We start from the raw sequence: 10830 nt of genomic DNA, 5'->3' as shown, positions 1-10830 counted from the left end.
GTATAAAGGCTATCTAACTACTTTATTGATAGTCAAGTTCAATAAATCATAGATTTACACTTCCATGGGATCGACTCTGAGACCTCTGTATTGTGGAGTAATTTAATGGTAGCTTAAAGAATTATTTAATAATAATTTTTACACAGAGGTATTATGAGGAAATGCGAATCACAAAGCCACCATTTTCTAGATTTGCTACTACCAGGGAGAATCCTCATCTCCTTTGAGCCAAATAAAAAAAATTAGAATGTGCATTCACACGTGGCCTCAACCTTCTGTAAATCACATTCCATTCCCACCCGATCTCCGCGGCCCTAACATGGCTTCTTCCCGTTGTGATAAAAATCGCTCTTTTTATGCAAGAATAACACTAGGATACCGTTACGCAACCGATTTAACGTTTTTAAAACACAAATAAAAGCTATTTTACTCAAAGAAGTCAAAATCAGGATGGCAGTAGAGGGTTTCACTCTTACTCCGAAGTTCATCGCACTCTACAACACTAGACCTTCATCTTCTTCATACAAAGTCGTGGGGGGTTTTAGAAGCAGTATAAAGAACTCCTCCTCCTCCTCCTCCGTCGTCATGGCGAATACCAACAACACAATCAGAATAGCTGCTGCTCAAATGACCTCCATTAACGACCTAGTTTCTAATTTCAATACCTGTTCTTCTCTCGTTAAGGTAATATTTTCTTTCTCTTCTTGATATCCAATGATCAAATCCTTAAATCTTTAGCTACCCATTTAAATAAATGAGTCATAAATCTACCTAGATTCATTGCTCTCAAATCATATACTGGAAATTATGTACTTCCAGGGGTAAATGTTTTCATTTTCAGGGTTTGGGTAAGTTCGATCAGCGTTTTGAGATTGATTTGTTAGCCTGGTTTTGGTCAGAATTCGATTTGTAACTCTGATTCAGACCCAGAGTAGTAGGTCAACGATTTAAATTGTTCCTATTATTAGGTAGATTAGGGTATTATTTGCTTGTGATATCTGACTTGTCTGAATGGCTGGTTCGAGTTGATTTTGGGTATGTTTGATTCAGACGAGTCAGCCTCACAATGAGAAAGGAAGGTCAGATAAATTTGTTTCGAAGAATTCAACAACATTAATTCGTGAAATACCGAAAGCTTTTGGGCGTGTTTCGGGTGGAATACTTTGTGTTATTAGACTTAAATAAACGTAGCAGCGGAAACTAAAATTAACACCTTAAGATCGTTATTCTTGATAAAACACATTTCAAGTTGCCCCAATTGCACCATAATGCCAATTAGGCTTTATTATATAATATCTTTCACTGATATTGAGCTTTTTAATAATACAATCAAGATATATCAGTAAGTCGAGGAGTAGCTCGTGATCAACTGATTACTTATCAACAAAATGGGTCGAAGTGCCAAACTAGAAGACGAAAATTTATTTGAATTCTCAACTTAATCTTTATTTTTGATTATCTTGAACCATATTGAGTTATATAGTTGTTGTCCCACTATTCAAAAGTTATAAAATGAGCTTTTTGAAGGAAGCAGTTGTCGCTGGAGCGAAATTGCTTTGTTTACCAGAAAACTTCTCTTATGTGGGTGCCAAAGATGGAGACAGTATGAAGATCGCGGAAACTCTAGATGAACCACTAATGCAAAAATATTGCACCCTTGCCAGGTAAACCCTTTGACACCAATTGTTAAAGAGTATGATAGTGAAGATTTCATTATCCATTTTTAACTCGTGATTTTGCATTTCGTTCATCATAGAGATTCCAAAATTTGGTTGTCCCTTGGAGGGTTTCAAGAGAAAGGGCCCGAGGACACGCATTTGTCCAACACCCATGTTTTAATTGATGATACTGGAAACATCAGAAGCACATATCGGAAGATACACCTGTAAGAAATATTTCATCCTTTAAAGTACTTGCCATTGGTTGATAGTTTTACCACTAATACAATATCAACTGAAATTCGTCTCCCCCGATAGTATCAACTGTCATCTAGTCATACTGTCATATAATGGGGGAATTTTCTTCACTTGTTTATGACTTAACGTTCTTGCCAAAATTTTGAACCGTTTTATTGTCATTCTAAATCATGCTTATTATATAAGTTTTCCTAAGAAGGATATATGGTCCAAGTAAATGGTTATACTTTTAATTCTATCCTCTATCAGAGTAGGTTCCTTCATAAACAACGATAGTAATAAGCCGATGCTTTGACGTCATTCTTTTACAACAATTATATAGCTCAAATTAGTTATTTATTGTCGTTCCTAGTGTGATTTGAGCAGTTCATATACAAAACAGAAATCACATGATGAGTGATTGGAAATGTTTAGTTCTTTTCTCATAGTTATTTTGCACACTGAACTGTAAAATCCGACAACTAACAAATAGCTTTTATTTTAAGGTTTGATGTGTCTGTTCCTGGAGGAGCTGTTTACAAAGAGAGTAGTTTTACAAAAGCAGGTGAGCAATGGGTATAAATAAAAAATATTAGATTGATTAAATCTGGTCTTGCTGTAAATTTTTTTCATCTTCTGAACTACCTCACTGTAACTTTAACTGTGCCAAAAATCATTTTGAGGAATATAAATGAGGACCTTAACTCCCATCTTGTGTAACATAATATCGGACCAATGGTATAGTGAAGGCCTAATTGACCTGACGTCGGGTGGTGACTCTACCGTGCTGGCAAATTTCCACCCGACGTCAGGGTTACCTAGCTTAAAAGTTTTGTAGTTATATAGTTATTTCATAATTTAATGATTAGCTCTGGGAATATGATATTTATGTTAACAAGACATATCTTTAGGGCCTAAACTGTCTTGTGCTTGTTCTATATCACATGTAAGAATGAAAAGGATGACTTTTTCCATCTCTTCTACACTATGAATGTTTCCATCTGTATGTAATTTCACAGTACTTGTTTGCAACCAAAACTTGCTCCAAAAGCAGAGGAAGTGTACTCTTTTCCCTTGTGTGTGCTCAGTAGTTTCTACCCCATCCTCCATTTTCAATTATCCAAAACAAGCGGCAGAATATGTGACCTTTGCATATGTGATATTTAGACCTCTGCCATTCCAGGAAACGATGTTGTTGCTGTAGATACTCCATTTGGACGCCTGGGTCTAACAGTTTGCTATGATTTGAGATTTCCGGAGATTTATCAGCAGCTACGCTTTCAACACCAAGCACAGGTACTAAGTGAATTTCGATAGTTAAAAGCCCGTAAGCTCAGTTCTTTTAGGCGATGAAGATGGTGATAGTAAATTGTGTCTACTATTCAGCATCTCTTATTTACTCCCTGAAAAATTCTCTGCAGGTTATATTAGTACCTTCAGCATTTACAAAGATAACTGGGGAAGCACACTGGGAGATCCTTCTTCGTGCTCGTGCAATTGAAACTCAATGTTATGTACTATATCTGCCTTCAACCCCCCATGCAAATTATATATATATATGTGTGTGTGTGTGTGTGTGTGTGTGTGTGTGTGTGTAGGGGTGGGAATTTTGTCCATGAGCCCGAACCCGCCCACGGGCACCCGAGCCCAACGATGACCATGGACGCCCGCGCCCGTCTCGGGCACAACCCGCCCAGCCCGCCAAATTTTAGTGGGCGGGCATGGGTTAAAACCTCTACCCGCGCACCCGCCCATGCCCGCACCCACTTAACCTCACCAAATGATAACCAACCTAATTACATCAACTTTATGGGTTGATATATGAAGCCCCAGCTGTCTATGTTGCTAGGCTTAGTTGAGATGGTAAACAATATGCTTAAGGGAAATCACACGAACCCAATATATTGCATTGCAATGGCTCAAGAGAATTCTTAGTAGAATATTGAAGTAGTCTTGGCTTTGGGGGGACAAAGAGTGGGGTAAGTTTATATTATATCTCATGAGAATTCTTCATTAGTTTTCAGTGTGAGATTAAATTCCTAAAAGGAACAACACAAATAACGTCTAGTTTTAATCTCACATTGTCTCTTTAGAATCAGGAAAGGTGTTTCCAGATTCTATAAGAAAAAGAGGAAAAAGTGATATTTTTTTCAAGTCATGAGATTACCCGCTACCCGCCCGCCCATACCCGAATTACCCGAACTTCTTAATGGGCTTGGGCGGGTAATGAGCAAGGCGAATTTCAAAATTGCCCGCCCAATTAACCCGCTTACCCTAATAGCCATTGAAATTTTGTGCCCGACCCGCCCAGCCCGATGCTTCAAGTGCCCATGGACGCCCATACCCGCCCAATTCCCACCCCTATGTGTGTGTGTGTGTGTGTCTTGTATCTTCCTTTCTTCCTCTTCCATACATCTAATATTTGTTTCACTACTTAAAATGGATGTTCTTAGGTTATTGCTGCCTCCCAGGCTGGGAAGCATAACGATAAAAGAGAAAGCTATGGTGATACCTTAATCATTGATCCATGGGGGAAAGTTGTTGGTCGGCTTCCAGGTAGGAGTCAATTTCTTCACACTATTTTGCATGTACTCCTTATGACATACTTAATGTGAAACTGAACACGCCATGGAGATTTTCAGTATTTATTTTAACTGGCTACCAAGTACATATATTTCCGAATTTTATTGTTTTATCTGTTCCATTTCAGATCGGCAATCTACAGGTATTGCTGTCGCAGATATCGATTTGTCATTGGTCCATTCAGTTAGAACTAAGATGCCAATAGCAGATGTAAGTTCCATAATTCTAAAAAGAACTAAATAAATATGTTACACCCAGGGGTGGACCCGTTTGTAGACTACCACAACTAGCCAGGATAGCCTCTATTACTTCCCTTAAGAGGAGCTTACTACTTTCATAAAAAGTCCGGGTTAATAGATTAGCTAGCCTGGCTTGATTCATGCTCAGTCGATTAGGATAATTTCCTCTACAAACCAGCATCATCAATAGAAAACTAGATCTTGGGCGGTCGATTGATTAGAATTATATACACCTTGGAAGATTGAGAACGAATCATTATATCTATTGTGGGTTTTGATCTATATTTGTTGCCGTTGCTAAGAATTTCCTTTTCAGAATTTCTCTTCTGTTTGTCCTTTACTAATATCGTAACACATTTTCGTTTGTCTGCATTTTTCTGTTTTCAGCACCGAAAGCCCCTCGATTTCTGGAAGTCTACTTCTCAGTGACTGGTGGATAATTGTATTCGACTACTATTACTAGAATGGTGTAATTTTGACATTGATTATATGCGCACTCATTGAGGGAACTCAGAGATTTTATAATTTTGGTACCCTTTTGTTTTTGAATTCATCTTGGTCTGAGTTCCCCTTCGATCTGTAATGCTTTTACGACTCCCAACTCTTACAAGAAATTCTTCACTATCTTCTTTTTGCTACAACTGAAAATAAATTGAGCCCACTTAGATGTTTTGATCTGGTTCAAATATAGAAGAATAAAAGGTGCAATTATGTAAAAGAATAAAGATATATCATGTACAAATTTTGTATCCTGTATAAATTTTTCTGATGCATCTTCTGAACAAGGTTTAGATGATATAATTATCAAGTACAAAATGACCCAAACAATTTATTCCTTTGAATCCGATATGTGCCTGACAAGAAAAAAAAGGGGAACCGGGCACCAGACAGACTTCACCTTTATAGACATCTGAACTGAAAGGAGAATACCGCATAGATTCTGATTCTGAATCAAGGTTGGAACCGAAACTGGTTCAGTTAGATCTATAACAGAGCCACAAATGTATCTGATAAATTGCCTCTCTTTCAATTTCCCATTGTCTAAAGAAGCATTAATGTTGCCGCGGGAATGGGTCTTGAGGAAGTAAAGAAGGAAGTCAACTTCCCAAGCTTGAAAAGGGACATGAAATCTATTTCTTCAGCAATACTCTCCAGATATTCTTCATATACACAAACAATGACCATACAGCAAGCCCAGCCGAGACGTAAAGTAAAGCTACTCCTGAGGCAACTAGACTCCCGGAACTTGGTAGACTGCAAAGAGCACAAACATGAAGGACATTACCATTTCAGAATTCCCCAACATTTAGAAAACGAGTTTTGTTCTGGGGATCTAGGGTGAGACCGTTAGTGCACTTGCTAGTTGTCAGAGAGGTCTACTAGGTACTTCAAGTATACAATAACCCATCTCGATAAAATTCCTAGCTACCCTTGCCTGGAATGACAATAAGGCCATGTTTGGCGCCGGAACGAACTGCGGATTATCATTACTCGCATCCCACAATGGTGTTTGGTGAGAAGGAATCACATTCGTAGCGGAATAGGATTTCCCTAAAAGGGGAATCCCAAACCCAAGAGGTGGGTGGGTTTTAGATTCTCTTCCTCTCGAAATCATCAATCTAATAATCTACAGTTCAACCCCTACCAATCCTATTCATGATCAAACCAAGCAATAAAGTATTATGATTATCAGGAACTACATTACAGGTTTGCTATTTCTGGTAATTGCATTCCTTTCCCGTGGGCCAAACATAGCATAAGTAGAAAAGCGTAGATTATCTTGATCGACATAAAGTAAGACAAACCTGCTGTCACGGGTAGCCAAGAGAACAGTTAGCGCTGTCATTTGGGTGGCTGTTTTCCATTTCCCCAAGTTGTTTACAGCTACAGCCTAACAAGAAGGGTTTTGTAAATGTCAATAGTTAAAGAAGAGTTTTAAGTGATATATATTTATTATTTTACTATTGGAAACACAGTATGCAGAGATATGAAGAATTAAACCAACCTCGAGAACTTTACCATTCTGAGATGCAGCCCATTCTCTAACTGCAGACATTGTTATCTGTAGAAGGGTTGTGCACAAAGATAATAAGATCAAATCATCAAACCCAAAATGACGAGTACCTCTGAAAACTTGAATTATGTTAGCTTCTGCAACAAAATGTAGGAAAGAGTAGACCGTGGAAGTGATGAACACATCTCAATTAAGTCCATGATTCGCCTTCTGTGTTACTAGTTTTCTCTATTCATGAGAGAAAATTTTAAATCACAGGAGGTGTCGACGTTACGAGTTAAGACACATTTCTCTTTGTACCTAAAGTGTACTTCGAAGGTAGAATTTTGATACTTGCCACTCTTGTTCATGAGCTAAAAGTGGAATTTTGAAGTAACAAAATGAAACCCGAAATAAAAATATAGGAGTTTATTTAAGTCGAAGAGAAGTTCATAACCAAGTTCACATACATTACTGGTTAAAAGAGCATATCAAGGAAAGGAATGAGACAATAATCACCTCTCTGCCAATAATAGCAATTGAAGGTATAGGCAGTAGCCATGGCATTTCTCCAAACATGGCAACTTCCAACGGTCTGGTACACAGTAACACCAATGTAGCAGCCACCATAAGCTGCATATAATAATAACAATTGTAGAAAATAAACAAACAGTTCTTGAAATATATAAAACAGTAACTTGTTTCTCCTCTTGGACCAAAATTACATGCTTTGGGGGATGAGGAGATCAACTACCCATTGGAAAAAGTAGGACAGGAATAAGCACAGACCTTGTCAGCAACAGGATCCAAAAAAGCACCAAATGCTGTTCCTAGCTGCATCTGAGATGGGAAGAAGTAATCAGCCACAAAAAACAATTTGGTAAAATGAAGTAGGAGAAGAGTTTTTGTTGTGACTTTTCTCTGATATATTACCTTCCGAGCTAGGTATCCGTCCAGCCAATCTGTAATTGCGGCAGCGACAAAAATGCTTGTGGTAACTGTTGTCGCCCAGGAGTCGGTCATATAGAAAGCTAGTAAGGAAGTTAATGTGTTAGACTGTTGGGTCCAAAATAACAAACATATGTAACATAATAGCACTTCAACTATTGACAAAGATATCAATGTACAAATATTAAAAAAAGTTCAGGCAACAACTAAATCGGATCGAATCCCCAATTTCGACAAAAGTTTCGAACATGAATCGTACTTTCAAGTACGCCCAATTTAGACCAACCGACAACTTCGTATATTGGGGTAGGCATAAGAATGAACATGAACAAGTATCACCAATATCACATTATCAATTTCCAAACACTGCAACCTCAAAATTATATCTATTGGAGCTTCATAGATAATTTAGAGAATCAATTCTCAACTTTATATTTAATGAACATCACTAGTGATCTTGCTATAAGTTTTCGATAATATTATAATTCCTACACTTTTCAGTATAAACATCATGAGAAGAATTTCTTTCTTACATCTAATAACCAATTCTAACAACATTACAATCATCACCCATGACAGAATTTATGCAGAGAAAAACTTCGGAACAAAAACGCCTCAATAATATCAAACAGCATAAACATTCATCCAGAAATACTAATCTTTAAGAAGAACAAGCGTAAGAAGAAATAAAACCCTTACTTGAAATGAGAAGAGGCACAGCTGCGACACGAGCAATAGTTAAAATAGTAGGTAAAGTCAGCAACTTTTCACTCTCTTCTTCCTCTTCTAGTTCTTTTTCCTTCTTCTGTGGTTGTTCAAATTGGGAACTATTCAGGTCATCTTTATTCTCAGAATTCACCTCTGATACAGTACTACTACTACCTATAGCTCCAGAAGATGAAGAATTTTGACTATAACACCTCAAATTTTTAGCCAAACCCTCATCCGACGCACCTAAAATATGTGGGTATGATTTTAACCTCCACCCATCTTTCCACCTAAAAGAACTTCTCACTGTACTTTTACCAATAGCTGTTGGAAACCCTTTAGTTCTTCTTTCGGTAGACATCAAAACCCTAACCCTAACAGTACTCTTAGTCGTTGAGCTAGTGTTGCTGCTTATCCTGCGCACCCATTTATCAACCAAGGAGTGGGATTTGCCATAGATTGTGGATGAAGATGGTGATAGGAAAGTCACTTTAAGTGCTGCCATGGTTATGTATAGAGGTAGGTACTAATATTTTTGTGTTGATTTATAGGTTACGCCATTAATGGTGATCCATGTGCTTGTAGATGGCGGGGAGGGAGGGAGAGAGAGAGAGTTCTGATTGAATGAATGTTCAAGCATATAGGGTCCGGGTTTAATCTATGACCCGCCCAATCCATCATCGCTAGGGAACACAATCAAGTTTGGAATACAGTCCCCAACAAAAAGTATACTCAACCCGCCTTCTGAAATTACCACTTGAACCTTATGTGATAGTAATTAGAGTTTCTCTCTCTTCTCACATGTCTAGTCACGTGGAGAGAGAAACTCTTGTTTCTTTCACATGCGGTTCATGTGAGATTCCAAGGAGGCGGGTTGTGTAGCTTTGTTCCGTCGGGAAAGATTTTAAATGAACAATGATTTCATGTTTGCAAAATTCACAAAAAAAAATTTACAAGATTCACAAACATAAAGCAAACTAAGTTGACAAGACTATAAAATAATGTTATTCTCTACGTCTTTTTGAGAAAAAGTTATAAAATGTCGTGGAAAGAGGCTTATCAAAAATCGTCTTGAGATCACTCTTGTACCTGCGAGTCACTATTGTGTCGTTGGTGATAAGATGCGGGGAGAGTTACCTGCAAAGACATTCCGACGTTCAAGTCAATTTAGTGTTGGAGGTTCAAAGTGAATAATAACCGAAGAGTAAATATTAAATCCATTTCAGGGCGAATTTGTGTTATTTATATAGGTTTGCTTTGTAGTGGTCAATCACCGGCTTTATGAGATATGCGTGGCAACTAAGTTAATGTAATTTTTCTTATGATAGTAAATATGGTCGCATCTCGGGATAGGGCAAGTGGATATTCTGCTTACCAACATTTCTCTCAGGCAAAATAAAGATCAAGGTGACGATCATTGTACAAACCTCCCTTTACAAGGCTCAGGTTGCATAGTTGTTTTGGTTTCACCTTCTACTAGCCTTTAAGTCATGAAAGAGCTCAAGGTGTCTAGAAGTCATGGCGACTTCTCATGTAAGGCTCAGGTTGCAAAGCTCGTTCGAGTTCACATCTCTATTGGTTTTGTCAACAACCCGCTCGTGCACATTTAGTGATCCGACACGTGCCTCTCAAGTCGATCAGTTGACTTATTGACTGGTTAAGGCTAGTCCGCATTTATTTAAAATTCCACTTCCACCCTTGCCACAAATCAACAACGTACGTAAGAGGAAACATCATTCGAGGGCAAACTAAAGTACTACACTGACTAATCCCCTGCTAAAGTCATCTACGTCCACCAGTGAGGGATCAAGGGCTAACATCTAGGCTACGCTAAAACCAAACCAAAATTTGTATCACTTCAACCTCTAACCAACTTGTAACGACTTCAAAAATTTCAAATAAATCATTTAAAATAATTATTCTACATCGTATATTTATATTTGTCGTGAAATTTTTTATTGTTCGAAATTTTTCATAATTGTTTCATTATCGATTTTCTTAACTATATAATTCTCTTTCTCTTTGTCGTCCTCTCTATGTGTTGTCCATCTATCTGCCTTCGTCTCCCTCTATGTGACTCTCTGCATCTATTTCTCCCACAACTATATCTCACTTCTCTCATAAATGTCTAGACGTCTCTCTCATAAACTTTGTTTATTTCTCCCCCTCTCTCCCGCGGACTCTTTGTCTCTCCCTCCATCTACTAGCTCTCTCCCTTTATATCTAACAACTTCAAATATTCGTACTTCTACCTGTACAAAGGAAGTGCCATATTATTAGAGTTAGAGTATTGTAGTTAGAAGTTCTTAGTAGTTATGTCTAACTACTGGTACAACTCTACCCGTCCTTTGGTATAACTATTGAGAGTATGCTACCGTTGGCACCACACATTTTACGAATCGGAGGGGGCTCGTCCTATGGTGGATCCGCGTCTTGTGTCCGCCTCGAAACCTTTCTTGCCAGT

At 38.1% G+C, this 10830-nt stretch overlaps 2 protein-coding genes across 3 annotated transcripts; one reads left to right on the top strand and one right to left on the bottom strand.

Moving 5' to 3' along the window:
• Positions 1–378: 378 nt before the first annotated feature.
• Positions 379–5389, top strand: LOC147558367 (Nitrilase/cyanide hydratase and apolipoprotein N-acyltransferase family protein). Of its 2 annotated transcripts, none has more exons than XM_086660023.1 (9): positions 379–684; positions 1528–1664; positions 1757–1885; positions 2402–2460; positions 3079–3191; positions 3317–3409; positions 4349–4451; positions 4606–4688; positions 5105–5389. In XM_086660023.1, exons 1-9 carry the CDS (start codon positions 451–453, stop codon positions 5144–5146), a joined length of 993 nt encoding a protein of 330 aa, XP_086516149.1. In that variant the 5' UTR covers positions 379–450; the 3' UTR covers positions 5147–5389. The 2 variants fall into 2 exon arrangements, with proteins under 2 accessions (XP_086516149.1, XP_086516150.1); XM_086660024.1 differs by having other exon boundaries at positions 443–684; positions 1535–1664.
• A 62-nt stretch (positions 5390–5451) lies between these two features.
• LOC147558366 (CDP-diacylglycerol--glycerol-3-phosphate 3-phosphatidyltransferase 2-like) lies at positions 5452–9112 on the bottom strand. Its single transcript, XM_086660022.1, has 7 exons — positions 8358–9112; positions 7644–7741; positions 7500–7550; positions 7230–7343; positions 6723–6779; positions 6523–6608; positions 5452–5971 (listed from the first exon to the last, which is right to left on the bottom strand). The coding sequence occupies exons 1-7, from the start codon at positions 8869–8871 to the stop codon at positions 5848–5850; spliced, it is 1044 nt and encodes a 347-aa protein (XP_086516148.1). The 5' UTR covers positions 8872–9112; the 3' UTR covers positions 5452–5847.
• Positions 9113–10830: the final 1718 nt, after the last annotated feature.

Source organism: Eschscholzia californica, unplaced genomic scaffold (assembly GCF_041429995.1).
Source record: "Eschscholzia californica isolate CP2 unplaced genomic scaffold, dmEscCali1.0.p SCAF_2, whole genome shotgun sequence".
NCBI lineage: Eukaryota > Viridiplantae > Streptophyta > Magnoliopsida > Ranunculales > Papaveraceae > Eschscholzia > Eschscholzia californica.
Note: the sequence above shows the minus strand (reverse complement) of the source record. Positions and strands in the feature narration are given on the sequence as shown.